This window comes from Bison bison, unplaced genomic scaffold (assembly GCF_000754665.1).
Source record: "Bison bison bison isolate TAMUID 2011002044 unplaced genomic scaffold, Bison_UMD1.0 scf7180017864259, whole genome shotgun sequence".
Classification (NCBI taxonomy): Eukaryota; Metazoa; Chordata; class Mammalia; order Artiodactyla; family Bovidae; genus Bison; species Bison bison.
The window spans coordinates 6,368,916-6,391,512 of NW_011494831.1; the positions used below are offsets into that span (position 1 = coordinate 6,368,916).

The 22,597-nt window shown below is 36.0% G+C and overlaps 1 protein-coding gene across 1 annotated transcript in view; it reads right to left on the reverse strand.

The window, feature by feature from the left end:
• Window positions 1-21,996: 21,996 nt before the first annotated feature.
• Window positions 21,997-22,597, reverse strand: part of LOC104994479 (60S ribosomal protein L10-like) — a 1,342-nt gene continuing 741 nt past the window's right edge. Inside the window, exon 2 of the mRNA XM_010848063.1 lies at window positions 21,997-22,191. Coding sequence (XP_010846365.1) covers window positions 21,997-22,191 — 195 coding nt within the window. The remainder of the gene's footprint in view (window positions 22,192-22,597) is intronic.

Sequence of the window (22,597 nt, forward strand, 5' to 3'; positions counted from 1 at the left end):
AACCAGTCCATCCTAAAGGAAATCAGTCCTGGGTGTTCATTAGAAGGAATGATGCTAAAGCTGAAACTCCAATACTTTGGCCACCTCATGAGAAGAGTTGACTCATTGGAAAAGACTCTGATGCTGGGAGGGATTGGGGGCAGGAGGAGAAGGGGACGACAGAGGATGAGATGGCTGGATGGCATCACTGACTCGATGGACGTGAATTTGAGTAAACTCTGGGAGTTGGTGATGGACAGGAAGACCTGGCGTGTTGCAATTCATGGGGTCGCAAAGAGTCAGACACGACTGAGCAACTGAACTGAAGTTGTATATAGTGAATTCCCAATAATTATCAGCTAATATTATATGATTATTATTTTCTCCAGTAGAAATAGTTCCCTAATTTTGTTTTCAAAGGTACATTAGGGCCCAAGAGCAAGGGTAAGGGGCAAGCAGATGATTGTGATACAACAACTAATGATTATTTTTATTATTTTAGGATCACTGTATGAAGCACTACAGTCTTCCCAGTAGTTGAGTATGGTTGTGAGAGCTGGACTTTAAAGAAGAGAATGCCAAAGAATTGATGTCTTTGAACTGTGGTGCTGGAGAAAATTCCTGAGAGCCCCTTGGACAGCAAGGAGATCAAACCAATTGATTTTAGGGGAAATCAAGCCTGAATACTCATTGGAACGACTGATGCTGAAGTTGTAGCTCCAGTATTTTGGTCATCTGATGCAAACAGCCAACTCACTGGAAAATTCCCTGATGCAGGGAAAGATTGAGGGCAGAAGGAAAAGAGGGCAGCCGGGCATGAGATGGCTGGATGGCATCATCAATGCAGTGGTCACAAACTTGGGCAAACTTTGGGAGATGGTGAAGAATAGGGAAGCTTGGCATGCTTCAGTCCTTAGGGTCGCCAAGAGTCAGACTCAACTGGGTGATTGAACAACAGCAACATGAAGCACTTTACAGAGATTATCTCATTTTTAACTTTGCTCCAAATTTACACAAGAAGAAACTCACATTCCAGGAACTTTCACAACTACTCAATGGTAGTGATGGGGGAAACAAAACACATCCAGATGCCCACAGAAACTCTTGAGCTCTGGGCATATGAGCTCAATTGCCACAAAGGAGAGGAGGATTGATTTTGAGTTGTTAGACAACAAAGAAATAAAAATACCTAAAATATGAGGAAATGAACTTAGGCAGAAGAGTATTTTACATATATAGTGAGTGGGAAGTGGAACCCTCTCCTAAACACACTCCAACCTTTTTCTTGGGTCCTGCCATAAGTTAAAAAAAAAATTAGTAAAAATGTTATTCTAAGCTAATGATAACTGTAATAAAATTCAAAAGTGGCTTATAATTGTTTAAACTAAAGCTGTCCCTCAAATCAAATTAAAATGTGTTCATATATAAAAAGGCTTTCAAATAATGATAAATAAGAACAGTCTTGAAACAAACCCTGAAATGCAGCAGGAGAGTATGTCACCATTATAAAAATGCAGCTTCAAAATGCCAAGGGTTCCAAATTCAGACAACAATCACACAAAAATGGATATGGATCTCATGTCTATTTTTGAATACATCATTTGTCTTCATTAACAACTAACTAATACATCTATCATGCACTCATATTGATATCTGTGTAGGAGTCAAAATTTTACCAATTTTTAAAAAGTAAAAGTTATCTCAACAATGATATCACAATTAACCATACAAAGCCACCACTCATGTACGTAAATCTACTTTCTTCTTGCTCAAAACATTTCTTCTCCCCTCTCCACCTTCTGAACTTTTAAGCTATGTGTGATGGTGTGTATGTGTTTGTGTGTGTGTTTTGTGGAACATAATTCATTAATGAGATGATTCTATTCAGGCTATTGCAATAAGGACAGCATTCTTTAATGAGAGACAACTCAGAAAAAAAGAAAGGAAGAAGACCTGGGATTTTATAGAGACAAGTAGAGTCTCATTGAGATTTTGTTTACACAAAGTAGTAGGCAAGACCGTATAATATAATGACTTTAGGTACAAACATTTATAGCACTCTTAAAAGCAAAGCAAAGGAATTATAAAAATCAGAATGGAGTCCTTTTAAGGAAGAGGTAGGAAAGGGGATCTGTGAATGATAAACAGGTCATTTCTAAGATGCTGGCAATTTTCATTTCTTATTCTGCATGATGTTTTCTCCTTGTAATTAATCTTTAAATTCTGTTTATGTTTTTATTGTTGTTATTGTTTAGTTGCTAAGTTGCGTCTGACTCTTTTGCAATCACATGGACTGTAGCCCACCAGGATCCTCTGCCCGTGGGACTTCCCAGGCAAGAATACTGGAGTTGGTTTGCCATTTCCTGCTGCAGGGAATCTTCCTGACCCAGGGACTGAAACCACATCTCCTGCATTGGCAGACAGATTCTTTACTGCTGAGCTACCAAGAAAGCCCATATATGTTTTTATAAATCCTCTATGAATTCACAAGTAACAAAAGTTAATTTCATTTTAAAACTATAGTTTGTCAGTTGTTCTTCCACCACGTATTGAAACAGTGCATCATTTACTCAGTGATCTGTAATGCTACTTTTGCACTATATCAAGTATTTATATAACTGAAAGTAAATGCTAAATTCAATTGGAAAATTTGATAGTAGATTAATACCTGGTATACATGTAGAACTTCCTCAAATCAATAGACATTTGATTGTTAGCTCTTTAGGAAAATGACAAAAGACATAGTCATTTCACAGAAGAGGAAAATAAGTGCCCTCAAATAACATGTATATTAATGTAATTAAAATCATATAAACCCCAACCTTCACTTTTTTAAGTCAATTTTTTTTAATAGAAGTTTTAGGGTCACAGAAAAACTGAACAGAGAGTATAGAGATTTCTCACATAGCTCCTGCCTTGATATTTATAGCCTTGTGCATTATCAACATCCCCCCGCCAGAGGAGTACGTTTATTATAACTGATGAATCTGTATTGACACATCATAATAACCCAAAGTCCATAGTTCTCATTGCCATTCACTCGGTATTATACATTCTCTAGGTTTGGACAAATTTATAATGATATGTACCCATCATTATAATATCACACAGAGTATTTTCACTGCCCTAAAAATTCACTGTGCTCCTTCTATTTATCCTTCCACCACCACCCCTCATTGACAGTAACTCCAGACAAACCATGATCCTTTTTAGTATCTCAATAGTTTTGCTTTTCCAGAATATCATACATTTGGAATCATATACTTATGCATACAAGTTTCCTCTATGTCTTTTCATGCCTTGAGAGCTCATTTCTTTTCAGGGAGAAATAATATTGCAATGTCTGGGTATACTACAGTTTATTTATCCATTCACCTACTGAAGGACATCTTGTTTGCTTCCAAGTTTTGGCAATTATGAATAAAGTTGTTATACATATCCACACCCAGGCTTTTGTGTGAACACAAGTTTTGCACTCCTTTGGGTAAATACCAAGGAGCATGATTGCTTTAGTTTAGTTTTGTAAGACACCTCCAACCTGTGTTCCACAATAAGATACCATTTTGCATTCCCAGTAGCAATGAATGAGAGTTCCTACTGTTCCTCTTCCTTACCAGTACTCGGTGTCAGTGTCCTAGATTTTGGCCATTCTGATAAGTGTTAGTGGTATCTTACTGTTGCTTTAATTTGCATTTCTCTGATGACAAATGATATGGAATATTTTTTCATATGGTTATTTGGCATCAGTATGTCTTCTATAATATTTATTCTTGATAAAACTCTATGATGACTAGAAAAGGACTAATTTAATCTGATATGATGTAATGATGTATCTATTGAATCACACAGCAAATATAAAGCCAATGGTAAATGTTAAAGTCGATTCATAAAATTATGAGCAGAACAAAGATGCTTGCTCTATTGGGCTAGAAGCCTTGTAGGGCTTGTCAAATTCCTTTGAGCCTCTCTTCCCTCTTGGTTAACAACCCTCCAGTATCAGACTTGGATAAAATACATAATATAGATACAAACAATAGCATAGGACATGGGATCTGACTTCCAGAGTAGCCACTAGATAACATAAATCAGAAGTTCCATCAAGAGTGGGAATTGCTGGTGAAAAATAAGGAACAGGAGAGGGCTAGATAAATTCTCCTCCCCTCTCTTCTGGAGAAGATTCTAGCATGTAGTCCCTCCTTCTCTGGAAAAGCCCCACATGCCACACCTAATGATTAATCTGCTACGTTTCTTTGTGGCTCATTGTCAGTCAGTTCAGTCGATCAGTCGTGTCCAACTTTTTGCGACTCCATGAATCGCAGCACGTCAGGCCTCCCCGTCCATCACCAACTCCCAGAGTTCACTGAGACTCACGTCCATCGAGTCAGAGATGCCATCCAGCCATCTCATCCTCTGTCGTCCCCTTCTCCTCCTGCCCCCAATCCCTCCCAGCATCAGAGCTTTTCCAATGAGTCAACTCTTCGCATGAGGTGGCCAAAGTACTGAAGTTTTAGCTTCAGCATCATTCCTTCCAAAGAAATCCCAGGGCTGATCTCCTTCAGAATGGACTGGTTGCATCTCCTTGCAGTCCAAGGGACTCTCAAGAGTCTTCTCCAACACCACAGTTCAAAAGCATCAATTCTTCGGCACTCAGCCTTCTTCACAGTCCAACTCTCACATCCATACATGACCACAGGAAAAACCATAGCCTTGACTAGACGAACCTTTGTTGGCAAAGTAATGTCTCTGCTTTTCAATATGCTATCTAGGCTGGTCATAAGTTTTCTTCCAAGGAGTAAGCATCTTTTAATTTCATGTCTGCAGTCACCATCTGCAGTGATTTTGGAGCCTAAAAAATAAAGTCTGACACTGTTTCCACTGTTTCCCCATCTATTACCCATGAAGAAGAGAAGCGAAAAGCAAAGGAGAAAAGGAAAGATATAAGCATCTGAATGCAGAATTCCAAAGAATAGCAAGAAGAGATAAGAAAGCCTTCCTCAGCAATCAATGCAAAGAAATAGAGGAAAGTAACAGAATGGGAAAGACTAGAGATCTCTTCAAGAAAATTAGAGATACCAAGGGAAAATTTCATGCAAAGTTGGGCTTGATAAAGGACAGAAATGGTATGGACCTAACAGAAGCAGAAGATATTAAGAACAGGTGGCAAGAATACACAGAAGAACTATACAAAAAAGATCTTCACGACCAAGGTAATCACGATGGTGTGATCACTCACCTAGAGCCAGACATCCTGGAATGTGAAGTCAAGTGGGCCTTAGAAAGCATCACTACGAACAAAGCTAGTGGAGGTGATGGAATTCCAGTTGAGCTATTTCAAATCCTGAAAGATAATGCTGTGAAAGTGCTGCACTCAATATGCCAGCAAATTTGGAAACTCAGCAGTGGCCACAGGACTGGAAAAGGTCAGTTTTCATTCCAATCTGAAAGAAAGGCAATGCCAAAGAATGCTCAAACTACCACACAATTGCACTCATATCACATGCTAGTAAAGTAATGCTCAAAATTCTCCAAGCCAGGCTTCAGCAATACGTGAACCGTGAACCTCCTGATGTTCAAGCTGGTTTTAGAAAAGGCAGAGGAACCAGAGATCAAATTGCCAACATCTGCTGGATCATCGAAAAAGCAAGAGAGTTCCAGAAAAACATCTATATCTGCTTTATTGACTATGCCAAAGCCTTTGACTGTGTGTATCACAATAAACTGTGCAAAATTCTGAAAGAGATGGGAATACCAGACCACCTGACCTGCCTCTTGAGAAATCTGTATGCAGGTCAGGAAGCAACAGTTAGAACTGGACATGGAACAACAGACTGGTTCCAAATAGGAAAAGGAGTATGTCAAGGCTGTATATTGTCACCCTGCTTATTCAACTTTATGCAAAGTACATAATGGAAATGCTGGCCTGGAAGAAGCACAAGCTGGAATCAAGATTGCCGGGAGAAATATCAATAACCTCAGATATGCAGATGACACCACCCTTATGGCAGAAAGTGAAGAGGAACTCAAAAGCCTCTTGATGAAAGTGAAAATGGAGAGTGAAAAAGTTGGCTTAAAGCTCAACATTCAGAAAACGAAGATCATGGCATCCGATCCCATCACTTCATGGGAAATAGATGGGGAAACAGTGGCTCATTGTAACACATTGTATTTATTGTATTTTGTTGTTTTTGCTTCACTTCCTTTTTTTAATCACTGTTACAATTGTAGGCTTGCTTGTACAGTAAGTTTCCCTTGAATGAATGAGTTCTGTTTTGACAGCACATTTGTAAGTTCAATTTGTTTGTAAGTCCAACAGAGTTAGACTAGGTACTCAACTATCACAATTGGCTATATAGTACTGTAATGTAATAGTTTTAAAATACTTTTCACCCAAATAGTACATAAAAACAAATACAAAAATAAACATTTTATATCTTACAGTACAGTACCTTGAAAAGTACAGTAGTACAGTACAATAGCTGGCATACAGGGGCTGGCATCCAGTCAACAAACAAGAGAGTTCTGCCTGGAGGAGGAGGAAGAGGTAGTGGGAAATGGTAGAGCCAAAAGATCATTAGCAGTAGGCTACAGAGAACAAGGTGCGATTTCACTCACGCCTTACCTGATTGGACATGTAAGTACATATTCACATGTTTGAAAGTTTGTAACTTGAAAGTTCATTTGTAGGGGACTTATTGTACCTCACAAAAATAGTACTGAAACTGAGCAGGACCCCTTGGGCTTCCTGGGCATGGGAGGCTTTCTATTCAGCCTCCATGATCTTCCTTGAGTTCTAAAGGACAGGATCAAACAGTTGCTAATCAGGGAAGGGAGGGGATGTAGAGACAAGGGAAGAGCAGCCAAGAAACAATAGCACAATCTTGGGGCTGAGTCCTGGTTCCCCCTCAGGTGATACACAGAGCAACATCTTTGAGCTCTTCCACAGAACCAAAACCTCCCACCAAAGGGAAGAAGTTAACTAGTTGTCACCTTGCCTATTTAATCAACAAACTCAAGTATGCAAATGATACCCCTTTAACAGCAGAAAGTAAAGAGGAGCTAAAGAGCCTCTAGGTGAGGGTGAAAGAGACTGAAAGCTGGCTTGAATTTCAACATTCAAAAAACTAAGATTGGCTTTCAGTCCCATCACTTCATGGCAAAAAGAAGGGGGGAAAGTGAAAGCAGTGACAGATTTTATTTTCCTTGGGCCCCAAAGTCACCTCAGATCATGACTGCCATGAAATTAAATGATGCTTGCTCTTTGGAAGGAAAACTGCTTTGCAGACAAAGGTCCATGTAGTCAAAGCTATGGCTTTTCCAGTAGTCATCTGGGCTCCAAAATCACTGCAGATGGTGACTGCAGCCATGAAATTAAAAGACGCTTACTCCTTGGAAGGAAAGTTATGCCCAACCTAGATAGCATATTCAAAAGCAGAGACATTACTTTGCCAACAAAGGTTCGTCTAGTAAAGGCTATGGTTTTTCCTGTGGTCATGTATGGATGTGACAGTTGGACTGTGAAGAAGGCTGAGCGCCAAAGAATTGATGCTTTTGAACTGTGGTGTTGGAGAAGACTCTTGAGAGTCCTTTGGACTGCAAGGAGATGCAACCAGTCCATTCTGAAGGAGATCAGCCCTGGGATTTCTTTGGAAGGAATGATGCTAAAGCTGAAACTCTAGTACTTTGGCCACCTCATGCAAAGAGTTGACTCATTGGAAAAGACTCTGATGCTGGGAGGGATTGGGGGCAAGAGGAGAAGGGGACGACAGAGGATGAGATGGCTGGATGGCATCACTGACTCGATGGACATGAGTCTGAGTGAACTGCAGGACTTGGTGATGGACAGGGAGGCCTGGCGTGCTGCGATTCATGGGGTCTCAAAGAGTCGGACACGACTGAGCGACTGATCTGATCTGATCTGGGACTTCAAGGAGATCCTAAAGGAAACCAGTCAATCCTAAAGGAAATCAACCTTGAATATTCATTGGAAGGACTGATGCTGAAGATGAAGCTCCAATACTTTGGTCATCTGATGCGAAGAGCTGACTCATTGGAAAAGACCCTGGGAAAAGATTGAAGGCAATAGGAGCAGGGCGTGGTAGAGGATGAGATGGTTAGACAACATCACTGACTCAATGGACAGGAATTTGAAACACTAAACTCCAGGAGATAGTGGAGGTCAGAGGAACCTGGCATGCTATAGTCCATGGGGTCGCAAAGTGTCAGACATGACTTAAGGACTGAACAACAACAGCCACAACTACATGATGAAGCCCTCTTCATCCCAGAGACAGTCACAGTTTGCCCACCTTACACCAGACAATCTAGACTGAAGGAATGAGGGCCCTGCACACACCCCGATCCTTATCAGTAACCCCACTCCTTGACTATAAAATTCCTCACAAACTACTCTGGGTTGGGACATACTGTTTTGCAGGCCTTAGCCAGCAGTGGTCCCCTTTGCCTGGCAAAACAATGAAGTTACTCTTTTCTACTTCACCCAAAGCTCTCTCTCTGAGGTTTAATTTGATGTCAGGGTACAGAGCCTGGATTCAGCTTCAGCTGAAAGCACATTGCTTGGACCAAGAACCTCTTTCTACCCAAGTTTAAAGGCAGGAATACATCCCAGAATCATGAACCTCATTTTGATCATTTATACCAACTCTGAGTTGATCAATTTCTATATTGATAACCAGTCTAATACACTTTTTTTTTAAATACCCAAGAGAATCTTACTCTTGATAATACCTCTATCAGGAGCTGAAATCCTGTGGCTTACTCCAGTTCTCAGAAATTATGTCATAGTATCTATTGACAAACCTTTCTTGCACTGAGATTACTAAACCTCATTGGTCTTAGAATCCCCATAGTCTTTCTCCACCAGCCTATAATGATGCCTAGAACTTTCTTGAAATTGTGTCAATTCTATTGACTACTTACCAAGTGTTACTCGTCTCCATATTCTCTACCCTCTAAAAGTTTTACCCTCTGGAACTGGAACCTCATTCTAGTGACTGTATTTCCACATTTCACTAGGTCTCGGTCTGCCACATCCCACTATAGATACTCAGTATACTGCACAGGTTCACTTAATAACTATTTGATCCAAAAGCACACTCATCTTAACAGAATACTATCTACCTTTTAAAAAGATACTTCATATTTTCATGAACAATGCATTCATTTTTTGTTGGTAAGAATGAGCCTCATTATAGTATTCAGACTGCATTTTGTTATAAGACCCCTCAAGGACATTATTGTAATCAGTTAGTAAGCTCAACCAGGTCTTCTAAAAGTAAATTTTAATTCATTCTTATTATAGGGTAAAATTTATCAGCATTGCAATTCTTATTTTCTGCTCAAGATTCAAAACATAATGCTTAATCTTATAAACATTATAAATATTTAGGCAAATGATTCATGTGTAAAATTTTTTGTTCCAGAAGAAATGATTTTTTCTTTCTTCCTTTTGGTTGATTGCTATGTTATTAGATTGGGTGGAATATGATACTACTGAATTTGCTAGAGTACTGACTTACTGACAATTTCCAATGTATGTGTGTATGTTGTCATATATATTCACATACAGAGAGAGAGAGAAAATGTTTCCAAATCAGAATTTAGCATGAAGACTTATTGTAATTGTGTGTGAATTGGTTGCCTTGGTAAGGTTAAGGTTAAGTCCAAAATGAAAGGCAATGTCTAGGCTAGCATACTTTATGATCTTATGATTGGAGTCTATGTGTTTTATGACTTTAATTTATACAGTTCATTATTACATTTTAATATACCTTTTAAAATGCATGATGATAAATAAAAATTATTTTTCTAACATGATCATAATTTTTCATGCTTCGTCAAACTGATAAAAATATATACCAATATGCTCCTGTAAGTTATAAGTTGGAAATAGTAATTTTTTTTACCTTTTACACTTCTTTAAAATAATTAATTTTTAATATTCCACACCAATAATTGTTTACATAATTATAGTTATATCTAAGTGTTTCAAACAATATAGTAACAGGGAGTAAAAGGTTAAAATATGACAAAATTATACAAGCTGCAATAGTTATTTCACAAAAATTTTAGGTGCCTTCAGTAGAAAATCAGAATTAACTTACCAGGGAATACTGAGTATGAAGGCTATTAGACATTTTCACACTTGGATTCAAATATTTCATCATTATTGAGTTTACACAGAAAAAAATAGGTATAATGTATACTCTAAATATGAATTTTTAAAATAACATAAAACAGATTTTGATATTCTGCAATTAGAAGTAAGTATATTTTAGATTTTACTTCATGGTCAGGATAATTATATTAATAAGCATAGCTAATACACGGTGAACTCCTTTACATTTCTAATCATTTAATAATAAATGATGATAATAAGCAACACTTATTCTGAGCATACTATGTAACAATAACTGTGTTAAATGCATACTCTCGTAACTGTCACAATAATCTTCGGTTACGGTTGGGGTTGTTTTGAAGTTTAGACAACTTACTAAGCCTCTGAAAACTTCAATAAACTGCTCAAGGTGAAAGATTACGTACAGGACAGAACCAGAATCCAAATAAAAGTCTAGGTATTTCAAATGCTTTATTTTTTCAATAGCTTCACCAAACTAATTTTTGACCTGTTCTTGATTTTAACAATCATTCCTATATCAGCTAGAGTTTGCTTAGGGTATACTAAGTGTAATATGGAATAAGAAATGTATTTTAGGAATTAAACTTTGCAGAATAATGAGAACAGCTGGGAAAATAATTCTAAAGGGGATAGCAGGGTGATCAGACAAAAGTCACAAACCAGGAACCATAATGAAGTCTACCACCTCTCTCCTTGCAAGGGCCCTAAAATTATGCCAAGCCAGAAAGACAGGCAATAGGGAGGGAGAAATCTAAATGCAAAGTGAAGAGAAACATGGATAAACTTGATCCCATAGGCAAATGAAATTCATGAGGGCAAATGGAACTCCACAAGAACAATCTGGAATCCAAGTCTGCCTGTGTATCAAATTCCAACAGTGTTACTAAACACAAGTCTGTTCCCTTCAGCACAATTGCACACATGCCTGGCCTGGGTCTCAAAGAAAGTAAAGGGGGAAATCTAGCAGGGGCTATAAACTGAGGTGAGGATGTTGCCATCCATCAGTGAGGTGAGTCAGCATATCAGACACAACATTCATGAACTACAGAGGAGCCTGCGACTCTGCACCAACTTCGAGAGTATAATTGTTGTTGCTTTCCTTTTGCCTTCCAAATATCATGCAAATTTCTTTGTGATCAAGCATCCTAGGAAGAAGGGAAACATGTTTTCAGCTTTTGTAGAGTAAGATAACATAGTAAAAAGCCATTGCTTTGCACACAGTAATTTAGATCTAAATTTTGAAAGTAGGCAATGCAATTAAAAACCTTATAATATTTATGAAATCTGTATATATAAAGTAGGGTTAAGTTACATAGTTTTTTTTTTTCAAGGTACAAACACCAGATTTTAAAATATCACAAAATTTCCACTTAGTAGGAAGACTATAAGTATACTTCCAAGTAAAATATAATTAGTTTCTGCCTATAATCTTAACTGTAGTCACATTTCTAGGTTGCCTAGAAAATAGGAAATCTCAAGAGACCTAAAAATAGAAGCAAACAAACAGCAGCAAGTTGATATTGAAGCAGAAACCTGTGAATGGTTGGAGCATTCAAAGTGGAGGGGATATATTTTCCAGACTCACACAATAATATATAATCTTTATAGAACGTATGTGTAACGAAGTCAGAAAGCTTAGCCTGAGAACTCCACAGTCTTGATACCTCATGACAAAAGAAATTGGTTCCAGTATGATAGTGTCCCAGGGAACAGGAAAAATCCACTACAAATCCTTTCTGGTGGAAATGATGCCCAACGTAGACCTTGGTATGCCAGAGAATAACTTAAGCAAGCTATATCTAACAATAACAAATAATGTTAAAAGAAAACAAGCCAATATGAAATAAGAATGAAAGTAAAAGCAACAAATAATAAATTTAGATCCTCTATGATCTCAGATACTGAAATTATTAATTATAAAATTAAAGCAATAATGTATAAGAAGAAGGAAGAAATACATATGGAATAAAGAAAAGGAGTAGTGAAAATGTTACTATTTTAAGAAAAAGCTATAGCTTCTGAAATAAAAAATGCAATTCCAGAAATTAAAATCTTAACAGATTGGTTCAACAACAGTCTAAAGTAAGCTAAAGAAATAATAATGGACAGGAAAATATATTCAGAATTATGCAAACTACATGCAAGGAAACAAAGAGATGGAAACCTGAAAGAAATATCAGGAGACATTGGGGGGGGATGTTAAAATAATATCTAATACATAATCTGAGTTCCAGAATAAGACAATAATGAAATTAGAAGAAAAGTAATATCTGTAGAAACAATAGATGAGAAATTTTCAGATCTGAAAAAAAGAGCTCTACAATCAGAGACAAAAAAGAATAGGTTATAGCAACCAGTGTTACATAAAAAGAGAAAGTAAAAAAAAAAAAAAAAAAGAGGTCAATGATAGATAGAACGATACAGAATAGCTAGGGCCCTGGGGCTGTGATAACCCATTACTAGGGAACATTCAGGAGTCACCAACATCCTCATTCAATACCATTTAGACCTGCAAACTCCAGCATCTGTGAGCTAGAGGTGGGAGAGAGACCAGTGCTAAGCAGAAGGACACTGCCTCCAATTCCATGATTCTTTCCTGCACATTGCATTCCAGGAAGGTTCAGTGGAGGATGGCCTACAGGTATCCTGTGGCATCTAAATGCCACAGGAGCTAACTGCTGGCTCTCAATTTTATCTTTGCTTCAAGAGACCGAGAACACTTCCCAAGCTAGAGTCAGTGGGAGTAGCCTAGGGTCAGCCTGACCAGACTGTGGTACAGTTCTGACCCTCTTGTGTTATAATTCCAAGCTTAGAAACCTGCCTCGGTAGAAAGCTTTTGTTTTTATTTGGTTTTTTCAATATTGTGTTGGGCACTTTTACCCTCTGGTTATTGTAAATGGAAAAATTTCAGTCATATATCCTTAGATATAATTTTTTTTTCCTTCCAATCATTTGCTTCTGCAATTTCTTTCTGCCTATTACATTGCAACATGACCAGAGGCTCAGTGCCCCTACTGTCTGGGTCACACACCACTTGGTTTCTTCAGTGCTCTAAATAGAGCAATCAGGTGTTTGTTGTTTTAGATTTTATATAAATATATATTCCTATGTAATATACATATATATATATATATATACTGTGCTAAGTCACTTCAGTCGTGTCCAACTCTGTGTGACCCCAAGATGGCAGCCCACTAGGCTTCCCCGTCCCTGGGATTCTCCAGGCAAGAACACTGGAGTGGGTTGTCATTTCCTTCTCCAATGCATGAAAGTGAAAAGTGAAAGTGAAGTCGCTCAGTCATGTCCGACTCTAGCGACTCCATGGACTGCAGCCCACCAGGCTCCTCCATCCATGGGATTTTCTAGGCAAAAGTACTGGAGTGGGGTGCCATTGCCTTCTCTGACATATATATATACACCTCCACAAAAATATAAAAGTCAGAATATTTTCTAAGCACTTTAAAAGTAAAATCTTCCCTAACACACACATACACACACACACACACACAAAACAACAGGATCAAATGTTCAAAACAGAGTTCTAACAAACCTTTCAGGGAAAATTATAACAGTATTATAAGTCTCTTCTAAAACAGAAAAGAGGGAACAGTACATACTAATTCAATTTATGAGGCAAGAATATCTTTGAAATGAACACAAAATAATAGTATAATATCAAACTTATTCAAGCTGAGTGTTTAAAAAATTGCACAACCAAATTAGATTTATCCCATGAACAAATGGGTCGTTTATTATGTAAAAATATATTAATGCAAATCACATCATTTACATATTACTACAGAAAAACGTAAAGTCATCTAAACAGATGCACAAAGACATAAAAAACATTCAACTTTCAGATTTGAAAAGACTGAAGAGAGAAAAAAGAAAACAAATAAAAGAAGCTAATTTTCGCCAAAATTGAAAATTTCAAAATTTTTTTATCCTATGGAAGAATATCTGTCACAAAGATACAAGGAATATCATCCTTAAAAGTGGGAAGTTAGAGGCAAAAGTTCAGGATTAATGTAAGAATAGTGTTCACTGCTGCTGCTGCTGCTGCTAAGTTGCTTCAGTCGTGTTCGACTCTGTGTGACCCCATGGACAGCAGCCCACCAGGTTCCTCTGTCCACAGAATTCTCTAGGCAAGAGTACTGGAGTGGGTGTCATTTCCTTCTCCATTCACTCCTACTATTTCTATTCAAATCATATAGAATCATCATATGATTTAAATCATATAGAAGCAACAGTAAGAATAAGAAATGTATTAAAATATAAATATTTGAAAGCAAATGGCAAAATTATTAATATTAGCGGATATTTTGATGTCTATGCAAAACATGCAAGAGAATCAACAGACAGACTATTAAAGACTTAGTAAAAGAGCACTCTCAAAATGTAATAAGTAAGATGACCTTTTCAATACCAACAAAAAACATAAGAGCAAATCTAACAGAAGATGTGTAAAACAATAATGGAGAAAATTATAAAGTATATATTGAAAAACGTTAAAGGAGACCTAATAAATTAGAGGTACAATTTGGAAAGAGGAAGACTCATTTTCATAGAGATGTCAGTTCTCAGATTACTCAAGAAAGTTACTATAAATTCAATAAAAACCTTATTAGGTATTGTTGAGTGTGATAATTTGACAAGCTATTTATTAAATTTATCTGGAAGGGGAAAGTTCCAAGAATAGTCCTGACATAATGAAAATAATGAGCTGCAAAAGCTTGCTTTCAAAGAGAAAATATTTATTATAAAGTTATCATAATTAGCTAGTCATATGGGGAAGAAAAGGATCTTTGGTAAACTATACAAAACAACAAATTTCCACAGGTTAAAGATTAAATCTGAGTAGTAAGATTTAATCTTTGTAAATAAATCAGAGTACTAGATTTCAATATCAGGATAGATATAATTTCTTAAACAACGCAGAAAAAATGCTAGCAACTAAAGAAAAAATAAATTCTACTACACTATAACTAAGAATATATGTATTGCAATCTATTATTTATTAGTTATCTGTTATTGCATAACAGTTCAGCACAAATTTTGGGTCTTAAAATATACACATTTGTGTTATCAGTTTCTGTGAGTCAGGCATCTGAGCATAGCTTATCCTTAGTCTTCTGTAAAGTTGCAAAGTGTTGGCTAGGGCTGAGTTTTCACCTGGAGGCTGGATTTGGGAAGGGTCAACTTAGAGATTTATTCAGTTTGTTGACAGTTTACTTATTGGTAGCTCTAGGACTCCTAGCAGTTTGCTTCTTCAAAACCAGTAAGGAGAACTAGACTCCAGAAAAGTTTAGTAGGAAAATGGACATTTTCTTACCATAGTCTTATATGTAGTATCATAGTTCTGGGAGTGACATTCCATCACTTTGGTTATACTTTGTTAGAAATATTAATAAGTCACAGATCCTACCCACACTCAAGGGGAAGAGATTATACATGGGCATGAAGTATCTGGAGGTAGGAATCTAGAGAGTCACATAAAAGTCTGTCTGCCACAGGTTTGTCCATTTTGAATTACAATAACTAAATAGATACCCTTGAACTCAAACTCCAAAATATAAATTAAAAAATTACTAACATCATTTAATCTCTTGTGTGTACCTTCCATATACTATGTCTATTACTCCCATACCACGCTATGTCCCACCCAACCAACCATTAGCCTGAATTGTTGTTCTTAGCATCCTTTAAGAAAACTAGATTTATCATGTTTTATACTTTTTTCCTCTAGTTTTCCTTGTTTGTTAGCTTAAAAAAGCTCATTACACTATTTACAGTCTTCTTTTCTTTTCTTTTTTTTCACTTAACACTTTATTTCTTATATAAGTCTCATAGAGATTTATTTATGCTGTATCTGTAGTTCATATAGTTTCACTCTGTATATATCCCCCATTGTGAATATACCCCAGTGATTATATTCGTGGATTTATCTTAGGAATTAAGAGTTAGTTTTGGGTTTTCTTCACTTTTTGTTATGATGAACAGTGATATAAAAGCTCTTGCATACATCTTCTGATTCATTATTGGGTTTTTCTAGTATAGATATCTAAAAGTGGTATTTCTTTCTCTTAGGGCACAAGCCTCTTCAAATTTATTATGTAATTTTAAAATTATTTTCTGAAGTTAGAGGGTTGATAGACCTCAGGTTCATTAATTCATTCAATAAGTGGTGGCACTTGTCACAAATATGTCATTAGATGTAGTTAAGAATCAAATTTATATAACCTCAAATTTGCTTTTTAAATAAACTGGGTTTGGACTTTGTACATACTGTTATATTTTGTTGATTTTCTATTATTTTATAATGTCTTGAAAAATATATAAAACTGTGGAAATGGCATTTTTATCAATAATCCAGTTTTGCTTCAAGAACATGACTTGTAATCACAGAGCAAGTAGTTCATAAATTGAAGCAGTCCATTGTACATAAATCAAATCCCTACCAACTAGACAGAAAATAAAATTAATAGACATTGTTTATGGGTAATTTGAATAGAGCCGCATGAACATGGGCTTCAGTGATAGAAATTTAAAGCACGCTCACACTTAAGGTGCTCAGATACGGTAAAAAGTAGAGGGGCCACAGGTAAATGGAAGTTGTTTAGAAGCGATATGGAAATTTCTTTTTGTTGAATGAGGTTTTATTTTAGTCTGGTGAAATTTCAATGCCTTCTAAATTTTAGTAATTCAGGCATTTACTGGCATGGTGTGTGGAATTTTTTCATCCAAATGGTTTGAGAGGAGAAATATTGAAGTGAACATGAAATTTTATTTTCCTGGATAAACTACCAACTGTGCTCCAGTGAAACCATATTGCTTTTACATTAGCATGTTTCCTTAATAATATCTAACCCTCATCTGTAACTTTTCAATCACTTTCAATTCCTATTCAAACCTCCCATCTGTTACTTTAAAGCAGCGTAGACTAGTAGTTTCAGTTTCTTAGAGCAGGAAAGAAGAAATTGCCTGCTCTTATTCCCCTAGCTCACCCTCCCTCATTCCTTGATATGTATTACTGACAACAGGATGTGAGCATAGACAATATTCACTGTGTTAAATAAGACTCCAAGTCACAGAAAACTAGTTCCTTCTCAGAACTGCTGGTGATCTGTACAGCGCTGCCTCCTGCTTCTCTATGGATCTGATGTCCAAATGCTCACTCTTATGAGGTCTTTTTGTAGGTTCTTTAGAAGAGACTGGAGTTCCTCTCCCTATTAAATCCCCTCAAGAGAAATCTGGTTAAAGCATGGCTCATTCCATGCCTTTAGCTGCCACCACAGAGGAGGTCTCTGGGGCATAGAATCAGCAGTGTTACATAAAGAACCAGAAGGCCCCACATCATGGGATATTTAAGTCTTATCCTTACTATGCCAGAAGTTGAGGACTGTCCCCCAACACTCTATCTCAGTTCCACCATCTCTTTCCTGTCTTCACCCCCAGTACCGTCTTTTTGTTTGTGGTGGTGGTGGTGCTGGCGGTGCTGGGGTGGTGGTAGTGATGGTGGTCAGTGACTCATAGCATTCAGGTAAAAGAAAATCATCATTGGGAATTCCCTGGTTGTCCAGTGGTTAGGACTCTGTGCTTTCACGGATGAGGAGATAGGTTCAATCCCTGTTTGGAGAACTGACTGAAAGTCATGTGGTGTGGCCAAAAAAAAAAGGTCACCATTTCCTAACAATTCAACGTCCTTTTCCCCACTCCATTCACCCAGAGAGGGGAAGGGATCCTTGTTCCTTTAAGAACTCTACATTTGTGCAAAAGACACCATCTTCCTTCACAATCTCTAATATTTCTTTTCATCAGTGACCAGTCATTTTAGGACAACAGGGAATTTAATGAATAGGACACTTGAAGAGTTTAATATTATTCTAAAAATACAATAGTTTCTACCGTGAATATAGACCTATTCTTTAAGTATTTGGAGCATAAAAACATCAATAAGTCTCAGGTGACATTTTAACATATAATTAAACTACATAATTAGCTGATTAAGTAATTATTACATAACATAAAAGTTGTCAAGACATGTATGAACAGAACACAAAATTTATATTTCTAGAATTTATACTAAAAATTCTTCAGTATGAACATATATACAAAATTTGTATTTCTAGATGTTATATTAAAAATTCTTCATCTTGATGATCATAGACATTTTACCTATAACTTTTTGAGATCCACACCAATAAAAGATAACCAGAAGTTGCTACAAAATATGTGGAAGCATATTTCTACATGATTTGTTTTAAAGTTAAAATTTCCAGAAGTAGATCATTTTTAGTATGATATTAAGACAACTTCTGGGTGAATAAACTGAAACAAAACAGGATCAAAGAATCTCCTTCTCCAATATAATGAAGTGAATGATATAGAAAAAGAAATACAACTAAAAAACCCACCAAGGAAAGGTCATGTCATAAATTTAGGAGAGAAGACATAAAATGAAGACAGTATTCTCATGTGTTCTTCTAGCACTATTTTTTTTTAATTAAAAATTTGACTTCAGTAAAATGTATATAGAAAAAATTCTGGCTAAATAGCTTTAATATAATTACTATAATTATATATTTTGATGTGTGGGAAAAATTATAGATTATATAATGATGATTTATGAAATGTACGTCTTCAAATTCTTAGAAGCATTCCTGAAGAAACATGACATTTTAAAACGTCTCACAAATGTCCTAATATGGAGAGAAATGTACTGTACATGTAAGTTGTTACATAAGGGAAAACTAGGAAAATTCATGGACGGGTGTAGCTCCAAACACCACCAAAGATCCTCAGCATTTGGATGTGCCATTTTCTAGGGTTCCTCACTGAATAGGCGCAAGGTCAGGATAAGAAATACACCATAGATAGACAAGCAGACTGCACACCTGAAAGACAGGAGTGAGCTGTGATGTAAGAATATTTAAAGGGATTTCAGAAGAGGTATCTGTCATCCATCAAAGGCTGTAACTATTAATCCTTCAATTTCTCTCCTATCCTTATCCCTCTCATCCTGAGGGTATGGAAAAGAAGATAGATAGCAATACCCAGTCCTCAAACAATGCCACCCAAAGAGAAGGCTAAATGAACCAAACACTGCAAAAACTTTGTGAAAGGGTGACTAGAGATGTTCCACCATTTAATCTTTCAGAATAAATATGAGGTCTGGGTAGAACAGTATATATATCACATATATGTAGTAGGAAAATAATGTCAGGACAGCTATATAATCAGTCTCTTAAGAAAAAGGAAAGGAGAAGTAAAGAAAGAAGTAATAAATATTGAATGAAAAAGATAGGTAAGGTAAATTATCTAGTTTGGAAGGAAAACATAGATAATAAAACAAATCTCCATTGTGAATAATAATCATATGTAGAGGATAACTGGTAAAACATAACATTTTCCAAAATAAGTTCCAAAAAGAGATGACAAAATAGAAAAATATGAAAATGGAAATTTATAAAACTAAGGAATATAAAACCAGAGGGAATTATGGTTGCAAAACAGAATATTAAGGTTATATATCATGAAAAAAGTAACACTACATACAACAACAATTAGGAGAGAGGCAGGAACAAATGTAACAACAATAACTTCAGATTCAACTGTTATAAGTTAACATTGATTTTGTGTACTTATGTGCAAGCCACAATCCTATTCATTTTCTCAATGAATTATCTCATATAGTCCTAAAAACAACCTATAATTATAATGTCCTAATCCTATTTTATAGTTTAAAATTAAGGAATAGCTATACTAAATAACTTGCCTGTAAGTGAAGAAAGAGATTCAAATCCAGCCATCCTGACATCAGATCTTCCCTTATTACCCACTGTTAAGCATGATAATAACCTCACTTTGAATTATGATTAATGGTGCAATAAAGTTTTGGCTTTGCTCATTAATTTTTACATTTACTTAAAAAAAGAATGTGTAGATATTTTTAGGAAAACAATAAAGTCATTACTCTAAAATGAAAAAGCATATGTTATTAATATAAAGGCAGGAGATGATTGGGACTAAATGATCTCTCATCTCAATCCTTAGGTCAGTATTTGACACTCTTTAAGAGACAAAAAGCCCAACTTGAATTGTGTCAGGGCAGGCAGTACAAAGCTGCTAAAGTAGAAATAAAATGCCTGCCAATATTACTGATAAACAATTCATGTAAGAGCTGTTGTATATTTTCATAAAAATTAAGGATTCTAAGCAGGATTTGCTTAATATAATTCCATATTTTGAGAGAAGGAGAGAAATGGTGGATTATACAATAATTATTGGTGGAATATGCTTTTCAAAACTAAATTAGAATGATACATGGTCTATTTCCTAACAGATTCGGCCAGTATTTTCCATAAAATCTGAAGAACTCCAACAACTAAATCAGAGAGTTTTGCAAGGCAATATTTGCTTGAATTTAGTCAACTGCCCTTGGGTTTTTATTTTAAATAGGCAGATAGTTCTGTTTCATTGTAGTAGTGGATGAAATTCTGAATATATATGTTCCAAAATTAAATTTTCCATTTTGAACAGAAATTGAAAATAATGAAGAGCTCTACAATATAAAATTAAATTTCAGTTCAGTCTTATCAATTTTTAATAACTAGAAAATAGGAAAATGCTGATAAAACAAAATTATGGCTTATAGAACATAAGTTAGCATGATGTTTGTTAAGAAAAACAAGTGAAAATGTTCTATCAAAGTTAAAGGAAATAACTTGATGAAACCTTTCTACTAGATGTTTAATGTACTAATTTTTCATCTTTAATTCACCTTTCATTCACCTATCTATATGCAATAACAATCATAGTTACCAACCTCTTAGAGCAAAGACATTCATGGGCTTATGTGTTCTGTATTTAGTGAGTATAGAGCTCCACATATGAAGGTTAAAATGTTTAGAATGTTTGAGACCAAAGATAAGGATAAATAATGAAGATAGAGAATATTTTCAAAGCTGCATCATATTTGTATTAACATGTGACCAAAGAAGTGCTTTCTTTGGCATTTTGATTTTTCTGAAGCTGAGGGTTTTTTTTTTTTTTTTTTTGTGAAAGATTATGTGGTAAAAAATTAACAGGACTGGACAGGAGTCAGAAGATCCGGCTCAAGTATACTTTCATTTGCAAGTTGCACAGTACTTAATCTCCTAGAAAATTTCAGGAGATTTAAAGTATTAATATCAAGTAAAACATGTCAAGTGCTACTTAAGCTGAAAGGTCCTTTCTATATATTCATGTAATTTAGTACCTGCTATTCTTTTTGTTTGAGCTTCCCTGGTGGCTCAGCAGTAAAGAACCTGCCTGCCAATACAGGAGATGCAGGAGAGGCGGGTTTGATTCCTGGGTCGAGAAGATCCCCTGGAAAAGGAAATGACAACCCACTCCAGTATTCTTCCTTGGAAAATCCCACAGACAGAGGAGTCCAGTGGGCTACAGTCCACGGGGTCACAAAGAGTCAGACAGAACTGAAGCAACTAAACCACTGCCATCCTTCTTGTTTAGGTATAAGTATAGCTTAAAAGAGCAACTTACCTTAAAAATACACAAGTAGGTAATATAGTAAGAGCAGAAAAGAAGTATCAAGGCAGACACAAAATTTTAAGATTGACATAGGAATTTTAACTAAATGAAAATAATTTTAAAAGGATGTCTTTCGATACTGCTTATTTAGTATTCCTTTTGTCCCTTAAATACAATGACTTCGAAAATGAGTAGTTATAGAAAACTGAAGGCACTATTTGCAGGATTGAAATTTAGAAAACTAAATAACATTAAGAACCAGAATTTTAAAATGTAGTAGAGACCCAAAAACTTTAGCTTATGTAATTTCTAAAATAAAACATAAACAACAACTAAAAACCCCACTTGTATGCACGACATAACTCGAATGTAGGGCAAGCACCGACAGATTGCAAATTATCTCTGGGATCTTTTAAATCTGCACAGATACCTGATTTAGTGTCATTTTCTTTTCTGTTCATTCTACTGGGACTCAGGTCAAGCAATATGAACTTGGATGTCAACCTATGACCTTTCTGTGATGAAGAAAAGATTGGATTGTCCTCTCTTGAGTGTGAGATAATGAAAGGCTTGTCTGGTGAAACCTTTTGCAGTGATCCCCAATTGTCCCAAGGCTGATAGTTGGAGTTGATAGGTAGTTCTAAAAGACAATGTGCAGAAATGTATAAGGAAAACCTAAGCAACAAGTTTATTAGACTTTTTCGTTTCAAAGAGATCATAGTTGAAACATGACTAATGCCTACCATGATTTTCATTCCTATTATTTTCTATAAAAGTAATTCTTTTCTGTAAATCTCAGATTCTTCCCTACTTTTTTATTCAAGATAATAACTGTGTAATTTATGACTTCTCTAAAAACAAAACTTCTTACATATTTCCCTTGGCTCTCTAGGTTAACAGCATGAATTAGAACTGCAATAGCTTTCCCTATGA